The sequence below is a fragment of the Ovis canadensis genome, chromosome 13 (genome assembly GCF_042477335.2).
Source record: "Ovis canadensis isolate MfBH-ARS-UI-01 breed Bighorn chromosome 13, ARS-UI_OviCan_v2, whole genome shotgun sequence".
NCBI classification, from domain to species: Eukaryota; Metazoa; Chordata; class Mammalia; order Artiodactyla; family Bovidae; genus Ovis; species Ovis canadensis.
In genome coordinates this window covers 15,811,648-15,828,979 of record NC_091257.1, presented here as the reverse complement: position 1 = coordinate 15,828,979, position 17,332 = coordinate 15,811,648, and the positions used below count along the sequence as shown (strand labels likewise).

The 17,332-nt window shown below is 39.6% G+C and overlaps 1 protein-coding gene across 2 annotated transcripts in view; it reads left to right on the top strand.

Moving 5' to 3' along the window:
• TMX4 (thioredoxin related transmembrane protein 4) overlaps nt 1–17,332 on the top strand; it is a 74,548-nt gene that overhangs the window by 21,910 nt on the left and 35,306 nt on the right. Inside the window, exon 3 of one of the 2 annotated variants that reach the window (XM_069546381.1) lies at nt 7,936–17,331. The exons of the other annotated variant lie outside the window; for it this stretch is intronic. Coding sequence (XP_069402482.1) covers nt 7,936–8,486 — 551 coding nt within the window. The 3' untranslated portion in view covers nt 8,487–17,331. Of the gene's footprint in view, nt 1–7,935; nt 17,332 lie in introns of those variants that run through there. 2 annotated transcript variants of the gene reach the window in all.

The window sequence follows — 17,332 nt, the reverse complement described above, 5'->3', positions numbered from 1 at the left end:
GGCCTGGAGAATTCCATGAACTGTATAATCTATGGGGTCGCAAAGAGTTGGGCACGACTTTCACTTTGACTTTCTGCTATATTAATGAGTTTTTATATTTGGAGATCAAATCATTACAATTACATATCTGCTGTAAACTTGTTTTTGTGTTTTTAAAAGTTTGAGTCCAGTGAAGTCAGGTGTAAGTCTTGTTAATTTGTGAATACCAGACCCATTTTATGATGAGTTTCTTAGAAATGCAGCATCTGGCATATTCTCATTTCAGCCTTTTGGGTTACCTGCTGGAAATTCACAGCATAGTTTGAATTAAACAAATTAAACAGCTTTGTGATGAATTCATAGTTCTAAAATGTAATTATTAATAAATATAGTCTTTCCTTCTAAAATGCAGACTTACAGCTATTTTTCCCTTGTGAATGGATTAAATGTATAATGAAAGAAGAGAAATTGACTATGACAAAATATTTTAAAAGCAAATTCATCATTGACTCATAGTATTAATATAAATATGATGCATCTTTGGAGAAGGAAAAAAGTCACTGGTCTAGTGTTCCATGAAAACAGGGAAGAAATAAAGACCAAAAAAATCAAAATGTGGTTGTTTTATGTCTTAGGATTTTTAAAGTAGAAACTCTAGAATTTTTTTAAATGGTAGCTACTGAATCTGTAATTGATTAAAAAAAATTAGGATAAAAAATTCACACACATGACTGTGTAGCCTAGATAATATTTCACTTTAGATTATATTATTTTATGCTTGTAATTGTACTTTAAATTACAAATGTAATGCTTTGAAATAATATTTTAATAGAGTTTAGAAATAATGTGTTTCTTCAAGAAATTTTTGAGTTGGTATCACGCACCAGGCCCTGTTCTGTATACCAGTGATAAGATCAATGATGCAGGTAAATAAAGATGCAAATGAATAAGAAGAAAAAACGTGGTTCTGCATTGAGTTTACATTCTAGTGAAGGGGATAAACAGTCAGAAAAGTAAAATGGGAAATAATGTCTGGGGGTGGTAAGGGCTGTAATGAAAAAGAAAGCAAGGTAAAAATGTAAAAAATGGTGGGAGCCACTGTTCTAATAGGATGTCCAGGGAAGGACTTTTTAACTGTAGGTCTTGACAGATTAAGGAAATGAATTTCAATGAGATTTAGGAGAGGAGCATTCCAGATGGAGCAAACAGTGTGTGCAGGTGGGGGTACTTGGCTTATTTGAGAAACAATATAGCCAGTGGGGTCCTTGAGACAAATGGGACTGGAGAGGTGCTAGAGACCAGATCGTGTAGGCTCTTGTTGGCCATGGCAAAGTGTTTAGGTTTAATATCAAGTATGATAGAAAGGAAGCTAACTGGAAGGTTTTTTGTGGGGGAGTTACATGATTTGATTCATGTTTTTAGAAGTATTCATTTGGCTGCTATGTGAAAATTTGTCTGTAAGAGGTCAGAAGTATAAGCTAGAAGAAAAGTTCAGAGGTCAGTTCAGTAGCCTAGGGTGGAGGGATAAGGGCTTGGATGGAAGCAGCAGTGTTAAGTGGGTGGATTGAAAATATGCATTTGGCTGGAATACCCAGAAGGATTTCCTGATAGACTGGTTGCAACACTTGTGAAAAGAGTGAAGATGGAAGAGACTAAAAGAGGATCAGGTTTGGAACAGGGTTTAGCTTTGAGATGTTTAGTAGAAATCCAAATAGAGATGAGCTAGAGAAAGACATTTAAGAATTATCAGGTAGATGGTATTTTAAGCAAAGGGACAAATTGAGATTACCTAAGGAATGTGTGCTTCCCTGGTGGCTCAGTGGAAAAGAAGGAAACTCGAGTTTGATCCCTGGGTCGGAAAGAGGCCCTGGAGAAGGAAATGGCAACCCACTCCAGTATTCTTGCTTGGGAAATCCCATGAACATAGCAGCCTGGTGGTCTACAGTCCATAGGATCGCAAAGAGTTGGACACAACTGAGTGACTAAACACCAACACCAGGGAATATGTGCAGAGCAGTGATTTCAGAACTGAGAGTTGGGGTACTCTGACATTTAGAAGCTGAAAGGAGAAAAGTTGAAAAGGAGAGGCTAGTGAGGTAGGAAGGAGATAGAGAAGTAGCAGTCCTGGAAGCTGAATGAAGAGAGAGTGTCTTATGTGGTGCTGACTCATGAGCAAACCTCCGGGACATCTTGTCTGTATTCTTGGAAGCAAGTATTTGCTTCATTTTTACAACATCTTATCTCCTGAATAAGCAGTGAGAAACCATTGCGATGATATTTTTCCTACATTTGAGATGTTCATTGGATATTTCTGTGTACAGTTGAAGGTTTGGATGCAAATCTGCATTACTGTAACTTTCACCAGGGTTGCCACATGCAGGAATGCTAGTAAGGGATAATTTCATTCTTTTTTAAAAGAAGGGAAAGCAAGAATTTTTGAAGTGTTTATGCATACTCTTTAGCTATGCCTATAACTCAACTGTTGGTGTTTCTAATAAGAGATTTTTTTAGGTAGTTTAAGTAGAAAGTAAGATTTCAGGGTTATAAAGACTGGAGATTATAAACACATGGCATTTTTACACCTGAGATGTAGAAGTCAAAGAGAGCACAGGCCTTAGATTACATAATGCTGCCTGTTTAATATTGTGTAGACCAGGTGATGTTTCAGTTGAGTTGATTTGGAAAATCAAATTTAATGAGTGTCTATTTGAACCTTCTGTTTTATGTGGATGAGCTTAGTAGTCCAAGACAGAAAACAGCAGCTGCTCAGAAAACATCCATGGCTGTTGCACTAGATTAGAGGTAAAACCATGGCCAGCAGTAAGCATTGTCCTTAAAGTCACTAATTAATTGTAGACACTAGTTTAGTTTACTACAGTTTAGTCAGTGTTGACATTTTAGTTTTATAATAATAAAACTTAGTTATTTATATTCTATTATATTGACAACTTCATTTCCGTTTTGAAAGTAAGATTAGTTTTACTTAAAGAAATTTTTTTCCTTCTAATTCTCTCTTTGGTGATAATAACTAACATTTAGTAAGCATTTACTTCAGTCTGTAATTGTGTTGAGCACTTACATTTGAGCATCATTATAATCCTATGAAGAACAAACTATTTATATATTACTCAGAAATAGGTTCAGCGAAGTTAATTAACAAAAGCTAATGGCTGCCCCAATCTAATCACATGGACAACAGCCTTCTCTAACTCAATGAAACATGTAGGGACACTCAAGAAGGACAGTCACAGTGGAGAGTTCTGGTAAAATGTGATCAACTGGGGAAGGGAATGGCAAACTACTTCAATATTCTTGCCTTGAGAGCCCCATGACAGTATGAAAAGGGAAAAAGATAGGACACTGAAAGATGAACTCGCCAGTTGGTAGGTGCCCAATATGCTACTGGAGATCGGTGGAGAAATAACTCCAGAAAGAATGAAGAGACGGAGCCAAAGCAAAAACAATACACAGCTGTGGATGTGACTGGTGATGGAAGTAAGTCCAGTGCTATAAAGAGCAATATTGCCTAGGAACCTGGAATGTTAGGTCCGTGAATCAAGGCAAATTGGAAGTGGTCAAACAGGGGATGGCAAGAGTGAACATCGACATTTTAGGAATCAGCGAACTAAAATGGACTGGAATGGGTGAATCCAGATGATCATTATATCTACTACTGTGGGCAAGAATAATTTAGAAGAAATGGAGTAGCCATCGTAATCAACAAAACAGTCCAAAATGCAATACTTGGATGCAATCTCAAAAACGACAGAATGATCTCTGTTCATTTCCAAAAAAAACCATTCAGTATCACAGTAATCCAAGTCTATGCCCCGACCAGTAATGGTGAAGAAGCTGAAATTGAATGGTTCTATGAAGACCTACAAGACCTTCTAGAACTAGCACCTAGAAAAGATGTCCTTTTCATTATAGGGAACTGGAATGCAAAAGTAGGAAGTCAAGAACTACTGGAGTAACAGGAAAGTTTGGCCCTTGTAATACAGAATGAAGCAGGCCAAAGGCTAACAGAGTTTTGCCCAGACAATGCACGGGTCATAGCAAACACCCTCTTCCAACAACACAAGAGATGACTCTACACATGGACATCAACAGGTGGTCGATACCGAAATCAGATTGATTATATTCTTTGCAGCCAAAGATGGAAAAGCTCTATACAGTCAGCAAAAATAAGACCAGAAGCTGACTGTGGCTCAGATCATGAAATCTTTATTGGCAAGTTCAGACTTAAATTGAAGAAAGTAGGGAAAACCAATAGACCGTTCAGATATGACCTAAATCAAATCCCTTATGATTATACAATGCAAGTAACAAATAGATTGAAGGGATTAGATCAGATAGACAGAGTGCCTGAAGAGCTATGGACAGAGGTTTGTGACATCGTACAGGAGGCAGTGATCAAGTCCACCGCAAGAAAAACAAATGCAAAAAGGCAAAATGGTTATTTGAGGAGGCCTTATAAATAGCTGTGAAAAGAAGAAAAGCAAAAGGCAAATGAGACAAGGAAAGATATACTCATTAGAATGCAGAGTTCCAAAGAAGAGCAAGGAGAGATAAGAAAGCCTTCTTCAGTGATCAATGCAAAGAAATAGAGGGAAACAATAGAAAGGGAAAGACTACAGATCTCTTCAAGAAAATCAGAGATACCAAGGGAGATTTTCATGCAAAGATGGACACAATAAAGAACAGAAATTGTATGGACCTAACAGAAGCAGAAGATATTAAGAAGAGGTGGCAAGAATACACAGAAGAAATATACAAAAAGATCTTCATGATACAGATAATCACGAAGATGTGATCACACACCTGGAGTCTTTCATCCTGGAATGAGAAGTCAAGTGAGCCTTAGGAAGCATCACTACCAACAAAGCTAGTGGAGGTGATGAAATTCCAGCAGAGCTATTTCAGATCCTAAAAGATGATGCTGTAAAAGTGATGTATTCAGTATGCCAGCAAACTTGGAAAACTCAGCAGTGGCCACAGGACTGGAAAAGGTCAGTTTTCATTCCAATCCCAAAGAAAGGCAATGCCAAAGAATGTTCAAATTACCACACAATTGCTCTCATCTCACAGGCTAGCAAAGTAATGCTCAAAATTCTCCAAGCCAGGCTTCAACAGTACATGAACTGTGAAATTCCAGATGTTCAAGCTGGATTTACAAAAGGCATAGGAACCAGAGATCAAATTACCAACATCCATTGGATTATGGAAAAAGCAAGAGAGTTCCAGAAAAACATCTACTTCTGCTTTATTGACTATGCCAAAGCCGTTGACTGTGTGGATCATAACAAACTGTGTAAAATTCTTCAAGAGATGGGAATACCAGACCACCTGACCTGCCTCTTGAGAAACCTATATGCAGGTCAGGAAGCAACAGTGAGAACTGGACATGGAACAACAGACTGGTTCCAAATCGGGAAAGGAGTACATCAAGGCTGTATATTGTCACCCTGCTTATTTAACTTATATGCAGATTACATCATGAGAAATGCTGGACTGGATGAACCACAAGCTGGAGTCAAGATTGCTGGCAGAAATGTCAGTAACCTCAGATATGCAGATGACACCACCCTTATGGCAGAAAGCGAAGAAGAACTAAAGAGTCTCTTGAGGAAAGTGAAAGAGGAGAGTGAGAAAGGCTTAAAACTCAACATTCAGAAAACTAAGGTCATAACATCTCTTCGTTTCACTTCATGGCACATAGATGGCAGTGGAAACATTGACAGAGTTTATATTCTTGGACTCCAAAATCACTGCCGATGGTGACTACAGCCATGATGGTGAAAGACACCTGCTCCTTGGAAGAAAAGTTACGATCAACCTAGAGAGCTTATTAAAAAACAGAGACCTTTGCCAACAAAGGTCCGTTTAGTTAAAGCTGTGTTTTTTCCAGTAGTCATGTATGGATGTGAGAGTTGGAGTATAAAGAAAGCTGAGTGTCAGAGAATTGATGTTTTTGAACTGTCGTGTTGGAGAAAACTCTTGAGAGTTGCTTGGACTGCAAGGAGATCCATCCAGTCTATCCTAAAGGAAATTAGTCCTGAATATTCATTGGAAAGACTGATGCTGAAGCTGAAACTCCATTACTTTGGCCATCTAATGTGAATAACTGACTCATTAGAAAAGACCCTGATGCTGGGAAAGATTGAAGGTGGGAGTAGAAGGGGATGACAAAGGATGAGATTGTTGGATGGCATCATCAACTTAATGGGCATGAAGTTTGAGTAAACTCCGGGCGTTGGTGATGGACAGGGAGGCCTTGCATGCTGCAGTTCATGGGGTTGCAAAGAGTCAGACATGACTGAGCAGCTGAACTGAAACTGAATAGCTGTCCCAGTTTTCTTCATATTGAATTTAGGTAATTTCTGTTGTGTCTTTACCTGTGAAGTTCCCTGCTGTGTTTTTACTTCCCTAATCTTTAATTCCTTTTTTTCTTTTGCTCTATGTGTTTAAGATAAGGTTGCTAATAAGGAATTAATTGTTTAATATTCATTTTAAGGTAAAAGTTGCCTTTAAGGTATAAAATGTATGCCTAAGTTTTGGGACACCTGTGGTCAGACTTTATCTCTTTAAGTATTTAAAAGGTGCATTTGTTTCTTCCATACTTTCTGAAGTTTGTTTCAGTGAACCATTATGCAAACTTTGAAATGAGCTGCTTCCCTGTTATAAATCTTTAAAATCATATTTGTTTTCAAATCCTAAAGCTACAACCTGACAGGGTGCTTCTCTATTCCAGAGTGGTTATGGTTTAACTTTTCAGGTGATGAAAGTCTCCCTTAACGTTTCATAATACAGTATTAATAGATTGAAGACATTCATGTCAAAAACTGTAAATTTTTTATAATCTTTAGTCTAGCCATTTGGGGAACAAGTGTGCTCTTATACCATCTAACCTGAATGAGAAAGATTCAGAAATCTCAGAGACCATCTATCACTGTGTTTCATTTTTATTTTCTCTGTACTCATTGATTTTCATGACTGCATTTATTTATAAAGTTTTAAGTTATGTTATTCAAAATAATACACAATATCCAAAGCACTCAACTAAATTGGTGTTTGTATATCCTCTTATTTTACTCTAACTTTGAATCAAAGATTTAAATAAAGAAAATAATAGCATTTATTTATTACTTATTATATGGATTACCCTGGTGACTCAGTAGTAAAAAATCCTCCTGTACTGCAGGAGCCAAAGGAACCCGGGTTTGATCCCTGGGTCAGGAAGATGCCCTGGAGGAGGAAAGGCAACCCGCTCCAAAAACCACTTAATATTACAATACTGCATATAGAAATTGTGATGCCCATTTATAATAAAACTAAAGCCTAGAGTGTTTAAATTAACTGTCTCATAGTACAAACTAATAAGAGGCAGAAGTGGAGTTTAGCCCAAGGTAAGCCACAAGCTGCTTGTGAATTAGGAAATTCATGTTGTATAATTAAATATGTTTTATAAACTACTTATAAGACTTTGTATAATTTATTGTGACTGGTGATAGAAGCAAGGTCCGATGCTGTAAAGAGCAGTATTGTATAGGAACCTGGAATGTCAGGTCCATGAATCAAGGCAAATTGGAAGTGGTCAAACAAGAGATGGCAAGAGTGAACGTTGATATTCTAGGAATCAGCAAACTAAAATGGAATGGAGTGGGTGAATTTTACTCAGATGAGCATTATATCTACTACTGTGGGCAGGAATCCCTCATAAGAAATGGAGTAGCCATCATGGTAAAAAAAAGAGTCTGAAATGCAGTACTTGGATGCAATCTCAAAAATGACAGAATGATCTCTGTTCGTCTCCAAGGCAAACCATTCAGTATCATGGTAATCCAAGTCTATGCCCCAACCAGTATAATGCTGAAGAAGCTGTAATTCAATGGTTCTATGAAGACCTACAAGACCTTTTAGAACTAACACTTAAAAAGGATGTCCTTTTCATTATAGGGGACTGGAATGCAAAAGTAGGAAGTCAAGAAACACCTGGAGTAACAAGCAAATTTGGTCATGGAATGTGGAATGAAGCAGGGCAAAGACTAGTAGAGTTTTGCCAAGAAAATGCACTGGTCATAGCAAATACCCTCTTCCAACAACACAAGAGAAGACTCTACACATGGATATCACCAGATGGTCAACACCAAAATCAGATTGATTATATTCTTTGCAGCCAAAGATGGAGAAGCTCTATACAGTCAACTATAACAAGACCAGGAGCTGACTGTGGCTCAGAGCATGAACTCCTTATTACCAAATTCAGACTGAAATTGAAGAAAGTAGGGAAAACCACTAGGCCATTCAGGTATGACCTAAATCAAGTCCCTTATGATTATACAGTGGAAGTGAGAAATAGATTTAAGGGCGTAGATCTGATAATAGAGTGCCTGATGAACTATGGAATGAGGTTCGTGACATTGTACAGGAGACAGGGATCAAGACGATCCCCATGGAAAAGAAATGCAAAAAAGCAAAATGGCTGTCTGGGGAGGCCTTACAAATAGCTGTGAAAAGAAGACAAGAGAAAAGCAAAGGAGAAAAGGAAAGATATAAGTATCTGAATGCAGAGTTCCAAAGAATAGCAAGAAGAGATAGGAAAGCCTTCTTCAGCAATCAATGCAAAGAAATAGAGGAAAACAACAGAATGAGAAAGACTAGAGATCTCTTCAAGAAAATTAGAGATACCAAGGGAACATTTCATGCAAAGATGGGCTCGATAAAGGACAGAAATGGTATGGACCTAACAGAAGCAGAAGATATTAAGAAGAGATGGCAAGAATACACAGAAGAATTGTACAAAAAAGATCTTCACGACCTGGATAATCACAATGGTGTGATCACTCACCTAGAGCCACAGACATCCTGGAATGTGAAGTCAAGTGGGCTTTAGAAAGGATCTCTACAAACAAAACTAGTGGAGGTGATGGCATTCCAGTTGAACTATTTCAAATCCCGAAAGATGATGCTGTGAAAGTGCTGCACTCAATATGCCAGCACATTTGGAAAACTCAGCAGTGACCACAGGACTGGAAAAGGTCAGTTTGCATTCCAATCCCAAAGAAAGGCAATGCCAAAGAATGCTCAAACTACCACACAATTGCACTCATCTCATCTCACATGGTAGTAAAGTAATGCTCAAAGTTCTCCAAGCCAGGCTTCAGCAATACGTGAACCGTGAACTTCCTGATGTTCAAGCTGGTTTTACGAAAGGCAGAGCAACCAGAGATCAAGTTGCCAACATCCATTGGATTATGGAAAAAGCAAGAGAGTTCCAGAAAAACATCTATTTCTGCTTTATTGACTATGCCAAAGCCTTTGACTCTGTGGATCACAATAAACTGGAAAACTCTGAGAGAGATGGAAATATGAGACCACCTGACCTGCCTCTTGAGAAATCTGTTTGTAGGTCAGGAAGCAACAGTTAGAACTGGACATGGGACAACAGACTGGTTCCAAATAGGAAAAGGAGTACATCAAGGCTGTATATTGTCACCCTGCTTATTTAACTTATATGCAGAGTACATCATGAGAAACACTGGACTGGAAGAAACACAAGCTGGAATCAAGATTGCTGGGAGAAATATCACTAACCTCAGATATGCAGATGACACCACCCTTATGGCAGAAAGTAAAGAGGAACTAAAAAGCCTCTTGATGAAAGTGAAAGAGGAGAGTGAAAAAGTTGACTTACAGCTCAACATTCAGAAAACGAAGATCATGGCCTCCGGTCCCATCACTTCATGGGAAATAGATGGGGAAACAGTGGAAACAGTGTCAGACTTTTATTTTTTTGGGCTCCAAAATCACTGCAGATGGTGACTTCAGCCATGAAATTAAAAGACGCTTACTCCTTGGAAGAAAAGTTATGACCAACCTAGATAGCATATTCAAAAGCAGAGACATTACTTTGCCGACTAAGGTCCGTGTAGTCAAGGCTATGGTTTTTCCAGTAGTCATGTAGGGATGTAAGAGTTGGGCTGTGAAGAAGGCTGAGCTCCGAAGTATTGATGCTTTTGAACTGTGGTGTTGGAGAAGACTCTTGAGAGTCCCTTGGACTGCAAGGAGATCCAACTAGTCCATTCTGAAGGAGATCAGCCCTGGGATTTCCTTAGAAGGAATGATGCTAAAGCTGAAACTCCAGTACTTTGGCCACCTCATGCGAAGTGTTGACTCATTGGAAAAGACTTTGATGCTGGGAGGGATTGGGGACAGGAGGAGAAGGGGATGACAGAGGATGAGATGGCTGGATGGCATCACTGACGTGATGGACATGAATCTGAGTGAACTCCGGGAGTTGGTGATGGACAGGGAGGCCTGGCGTGCTGCGATTCATGGGGTTGCAAAGAGTCGGACACGACTGAGTGACTGAACTGAACTGATGAACACATTTTAAGGTTTATATGTATTTTATTAATTGCCATGGTCAATGAAGACCAAGAGTACATGAAGGATTTTAAAAACAAGTTAAAAGTATTTCAGTAATAGCTAATATTTTTTAGACATTCTATTTATTCTATAAAAATCTAAATAGAAGTGAGGTAGTGAGGGGATGCTATTTGTTCATTCTGTTTTAAAAGGTCATATATGAAGAAAGCATAATTCCTTAATACAGTAATTCCTTAGAAAAATTTGGATGTTTGTAAGAATCTCTAGCTAGGAGAGAAATGAGATATGAAACTGGAATAATTATTTGAAGCTTAAAGCAATGCTTTTCCCCCTAGTAATTTAGAGTTGGAAACTCATTAAGAGATATCCTGGTTCCCCTTCTGGGCTGGATTTCCAAACAGTATTTGAGATGAGCATGCTTGTTACAGTCCTCAGTGGACTTCTCAGGTCACCTGAGGTTTTGTAAGTGCCAGTACAACCTTTATTTTTTTCCTGATGTGTCATGAGAGGAGTTTGTAGTAAATGTTTCTTTTTGTAAATTGATTTTTATTACCTTCAGAATATTTTCTTTTAAATGCCATAGGGATGTTTTAGAGTCTGCATAGTTTGATATCAGAAAATATTTTCAGAAGACTCATCATTAATTAATAAATTATTTTACTGAATATAGTTTAGTTGCTCAATCGTCTCTGACTCTTGTGACCCCATGGACTGTAGCCTGCCATGCTCCTCTGTCCTTGGGATTTTCCAGGCCAGAATATTGGAGTGGATTGCCATTTCCTTCTCCAGGGGATCTTCCCGATCCAGGACTGGAACTCGGGTCTCTTGCATTGCAGGCAGATTCTTTACCGACTGAACTATAAGGGAAGCTGTTTACTGAACATAGCTTTAACTAATAGAATGGGTATAAGCAAATTTCCCATTTTATTAAAAGTAAAGCTGCAGTGTTTCATATTGCAAGTGAGACCAGAGAGATGTAAAATTTGAGCCACTTTATTTGAATAGATTCTTGATTTTGTCCAGCTAGTTCTTCAATGGGAAAAGCATAAGTGATGAGAGCTGGTCAGGGCCATCTTTCAGCATTGCTTCACTTTGCCAAAACCAGCCCTACTCACTGTTTGTGCCCACATAAGTTTTGTTTACTTCTAACATTTAAAGAGTATTTGGCTCATTACTTCTAGTCTCATTCAGGTTTTTGTTGCATGCCCCATTTCTTGATCCCATTGATCTCTATTTATAGTCATAGTTGTGATTATTTGATTAAGTTTTTCCTTCTGCCATTGGACTGCACACTCTGTGAGAGCAAAGCCTAGATGTGTTTTTGCTTATCTGTATCTTGAATAGTTATCACAGTTCTCAGAACAAAGAAAGTGGTTGGTAAATATTTCCTGAGTGACTAAGGGTTTTCTTTGTCTTTGTCTTTGTGTGTATCTGGCATAACAATTGATGTGTAAGTCAGTTCAGTCAGTTCAGTCGTGTCCGCCTCTTTGCGACCCTGTGAACTGCAGCACGCCAGGTGTCCCTGTCCGTCACCAACTCCCAGAGTTCACCCAAATTCATGTCCATCGAGTCGGTGATGCCATCAAGCCATCTCATCCTCTGTCGTCCCCTTCTCCTCCTGCCCCCAATCCCTCCCAGCATCAAAGTCTTTTCCAGTGAGTCATTTCTTCACATGAGGTGGCCAAAGTACTGGAGTTTCAGCTTTAGCATCAGTCCTTCTAAAGAACACCCAGGACTGATCTCCTTTAGAATGCACTGGTTGGATCTCCTTATAGTCCAAGGGACTCTCAAGAGTCTTCTCCAACACCACAGTTCAAAAGGATCAATTCTTCGGTGCTCAGCTCTCTTCACAGTCCAACTCTCATATCCGTACATGACCACTGGAAAAACCATAGCCTTGACTAGATGGACCTTTGTTGGCAAAGTGATGTCTCTGCTTTTGAATATGCTATCTAGGTTGGTCTTAACTTTCCTTCCAAGGAGTAAGCATCTTTTAATTTCATGGCTGCAGTCACCATCTGCAGTGATTTTGGAGCCTAGAAAAATAAAGTCTGACACTGTTTCCACTGTTTCCCCATCTATTTCCCATGAAGTGATGGGGCCAGATGCCTTGATCTTAGTTTTCTGAATGTGTAAGTAGTGTTCAGTAAAGGTTTACTCAGATAAATTGAAAAAAAAAATCTGTTTAATGTACATAGACAAAACATAGCTCAAACAAAACCTTATACACACCAGGATCCAGAGACCCCACAGAGACTGAGCCAGACCTGCTTTTGAGTGTTTGAATGTCTCTTGCAGAGAGACATGGGTCATCTGTAGCCTGGTGCGGGGGCAGGGGCTCTGGACTGCAGCAGACCTGGATCATGCAGCCTGTGGCATAAGCCATCTTGGAGGAGGTCACCATTAGCTCAACCATAGAGCTGCCAAGCAGGAGGCCCACAAACTTAGAACAGTTATACCAAAGAAATTCTCAGACTGTTAAGAAAGTTCTAGGACCCACAACAGATTTCCCAACCTAGGGATCTGGCAAAGGGACTGAGAACCCCCAGGGATTTGACTTTGGAGGCCAGTGGGATTAGATTCAGAACTTTGACAGGACTGGGGAAACAGACTCTTGGAAGGCACAGAGAAGACCTTGTCTGTACCAGGAGCTGGGAGAAAGGGGCAGTGTCCCCACTAGAGCCTGAGCCTGACTTACCTGTGAGTGTCCAGGAGTCTCTAGTGGAGGTGTGGATTGACAGTGGCCTGCTGCAGTGTCAGGGGCACTGAATACAACAGTTTCTGCACAAATCCTTTGAAGGAGGTTGCCATTATCTTCATTGCCCTTACCATAGTTTGGCCCAAGCCAGACAACCAGGAGGGATCACAGCCCATTGAAAGAAAATTGGATTAAAGATTTACTGAGCATGGCACTGCCCATCAGAACAAGACCCAGTTTCCCCCACAGTCAGCCCCTCTCATCAGGAAGCTTCCATGAGCCTCTTACCCTTATCCACCAGAGGGCAGACAGAATGAAAACCACAATCACAGAAAACTAATCAAACTCATCACATGGACCACAGCCTTGTCACCTCAATGAAACTAGGAGCCATGCCATGTAGGGCCACCCAAGGCAGACAGGTCATGGTGGAGAGTTCTGACAAAATGTGGTCCACTGGAGAAGGGAATGGCAAGCCACTTCAGTATTCTTGCCTTGAGAACCCCAGGAACAGTATGAAAAGACAAGAAGATAATGACACTGAAAGATGAGCTCCCCAAGGCAGCAAGTGCCCATATGCTACTGGAGAAGGGTGGAGAAATAACTCCAGAAAGAATAAAGAGATGGAATCAAAGTGAAAAGAAACACCCAATTGTAGATGTGACTGGTGATGGAAGTAAAGTCCGATGCTATAAAGAGCAATATTGCATAGGAACCTGTAATGTTAGGTCCATGAATCAAGGTAATTGAAAGTGGTCAAACAGGAGATGGCAAGAGTGAGCATTGATATTTTAGGAATCAGTGAACTAAAACGGACCAGAATGGGCAAATTTAATTCAGATGACCATTATATCTACTACTGTGGGCAAGATTCCTTTAGAAGAAATGGAGTAGCCCTCATCGTCAACAAAAAGTCCTAAATGCAGTACTTGGGTACAATGTCAAAAATGACAGAACGATCTCTGTTCGTTTCTAAGGCAAACCATTCAGTATCACAGTAATCCAAGTCTGTGCCCCAACCACTAATGCTGAAGAAGGTGAGGTTGATTGGTTCTATGAGGACTTACAAGACCTTTTAGAAGTAACACCAAAAAATATGACCTTTTCATCATAGGGGACTGGAATGCAAAAATAGGAAGTCAAGCAATACCCGGAGTAACAGGCAAGTTTGGCCTTGGAGTACAGAATGAAGCAGGGCAAAGGATAACAGAGTTTTGCCAAGAGAGTGCATTGGTCATAGCAAACCCCACCTTCCAGTAACACAAGAGATGACTCTACACATGGACATCATCAGATGGTCAATACCGAAATCAGCTCGATTATATTCTTTGCAGCTAAAGATGGAGAAGCTGTATACAGTCAGCAAAAACAAGATTGGAAGCTGACTGTGGCTCAGATCATGAACTCCTTAGTGCAAAAGAGTCGTGTCCGACTCTTTGCAACCCCGTGGACTCTACAGTCCATGGAATTCTCCAGGGCAGAATACTGGAGTGGGTAGCCTTTCCTTTCTCCAGGGGATTTTCCCAACCCAGGGATCAAACCCAGGTCTGCCAGGCGGATTCTTTACCAGCTGAGCTATCAGGAAAGCCCCCTTATTGTGAAATTCAGACTTAAAATGAAGAAAGTAGTGAAAACCACTGGACCATTCAGTTAGGACCTAAATCAAATCCCTTAAGATTATACAGTGGAAGTGAGAAATAGATTCAAGGTATTAGATTTGATAGAGTGCCTGAAGAAGTATGGATGGAGGTTTGTGACACTGTACAGGAGGCAGTGATCAAGACCACCCCAAGAAAAAGAAATGCAAAAAGGCAAAATGATTATGTGAGGAGGCCTTATAATTAGCTGAGAAAAGAAAGAGAGACAAGGCAAAGGAGACAAGGAAAGATGTATCCATTTGAATGCAGAGTTCCAAAAATAGCAAGGATAGATAAGAAAGCGTTCCTAAGTGATCAATGCAAAGATATAGAGGAAAACAATAGAATGGGAATGACTAGAGATCCTTCAAGAAGATTACATATACCAAGGGAACTTTTTGTGCAAAGATGGGCACAATAAAGGACAGAAATGGTATGGACCTAATAGAAGCAGAAGATATTCAGAAGAGGTGGCAAGAATACACAGAAGAACTGTACAAAAAAGATCTTCATGCCCCAGGTAACAACGATGATCACTCACCCAGAGCCAGACATCCTGCATTGCAAAGTCAAGTGGGCCTTAGGAAGCATCACTACCAACAAAGCTAGTGGCAGTGATGGAATTCCAGCAGAGCTATTTCAAAATATAAAAGATGATGTTGTGAAAGTGTTGCACTGAATATACCAGCGAATTTGGAAAACTCAGCAGTGGCCACAGGACTGGAAAAGGTCAGTTTTCATTCCAATCCCAAAGAAAGGCAATGCCAAGGAATGTTCAAACTACCACACAATTGCACTCATCTCACATGCTACCAAAGTAATGCTCAAAATTCTCTTAAGTGAGGTCAACACTTAAGTGAACTGAGAACTTTCTGGTATTCAAGCTGGATTGAGAAAAGGCAGAGGAACCAGAGATTAAATTGCCAACATCCAACGGATCATCAAAAAAGCAAGAGAGATCCAGAAAAGCACCTGCTTCTGCTTTATTGACTATGCCAAAGCCTTTGACTGTGTGGATCACAACAAACTGTGGAAAATTCTGAAAGAGATGGGAATACCAGACCACCTGACCTGCCTCCTGAGAAATCTGTAAGTAGGTCAGGAAGCAACAGTGAGAACTTGACATGAAACAACAGACTGGTTCCAAATCGGGAAAGGAGTACGTGAAGGCTGTATATTGCCACCCTGCTTATTTAACTAATATGCAGAGTACATTGTGCAAACTGCTGGGCTGGATGAAGCACAAGCTGGAATCAAGATTGCTGGTAGAAATATCAATAACCTCAGATACGCAAGTGACACCACCCTTATGACAGAAAGCAAAGAGAAGCTATAGAGCCTCTTGCTAAAAGTGAAAGAGGAGAATAAAAAAGGTGACTTAAAACTCAACATTCAAAAAATGATCGTGGCATCCGATCCCTTCACTTCATGGCAAATAGATGGGGAAACAGTGACAGACTTTATTTTCTTGGGCTCCAAAACACTGCAGATGGTGACTGCAGCCCTGAAATTAAACTATGCTGTTCCTTGTAAGAAAAGCTATGACCAACCTAGACAGCATATTCAAAAGCAGAGACATTACTTAGTCAATAAAGGTCCATCTAGTAAAGGCTGTGGTTTTTCCAGAGGTCATGAATGGGTGTGAGCTGGACCATGAAAAAAGCTGAGTGCCAGGAATTGACGCTTTTGAACTGTGATGTTGGAGAAGACTCTTGAGAATCCCTTGGACTGCAAGAATATCCAACCAGTCAATCCTAAAAGAAATCAGTCCTGAGTAGTCATTGGAAGGACTGTTGCTGAAGCTAACCTGCAATACTTTGGCCACCTGATACGAATAACTGACTCATTGGAAAAGACCCTGATGCTGGGAAAGATTGAAGGCAGTAGGAGAAGGGACGACAGAGGATGAGATGGTTGAATGGCATCACCGACTCGATGGACATGAGTTTGAGTAAGCTTCAGAAGGTGGTGATGGACAGGGCGGCCTGGCATGCTCTAGTCCATGTGATCACAAAAAGAGACAACTGAGCAACTGAACTGAACTGAGCTGAACTGTACATAGAATTTCTTGAGTGTACTTGCAAAATTTATGAATGTGCAAAGATTTTTGTACATGATTTTATGTCACATTCATTATTATTTTTAAATATATGGCTGATTTAGTATGTATAATTTATTGAATAATTTAATGATCTGAGATAACTTCAGAACAATTCAGCTAGGCTTTTATATCTTCATTTTATATATGAGGTAATTGATAATCAGAAAGATTAAGTCAGTTATCTAAGGACACAAAGCTAGTAAGTGGAGAATTTAGTTATATAACCCAGGTTGCATGTCTTTACAACCTATCCTTTCAGCCACCATATGGTTCTTAGTATTATATAAGCCAGAAAACTCCAATTTAACACAGCGAAGATAAGCAAGTTTTATGTCAGTGACTGGAAAGTATTGAGTAAATAAAGATGGTTAAAATTTTATTTTAAAAAATAGTAAATGTGATTCAGTAATGGGAGCGATTTTACTTATGTGGTTGTAATAACAAGATCAAGGCTGCTTGTTCTTACAACCTAAGTTAGATGCTTGTGTTAGTCTGAATTTGGCTTATAACTTTTTTGTTTCTGCTTCT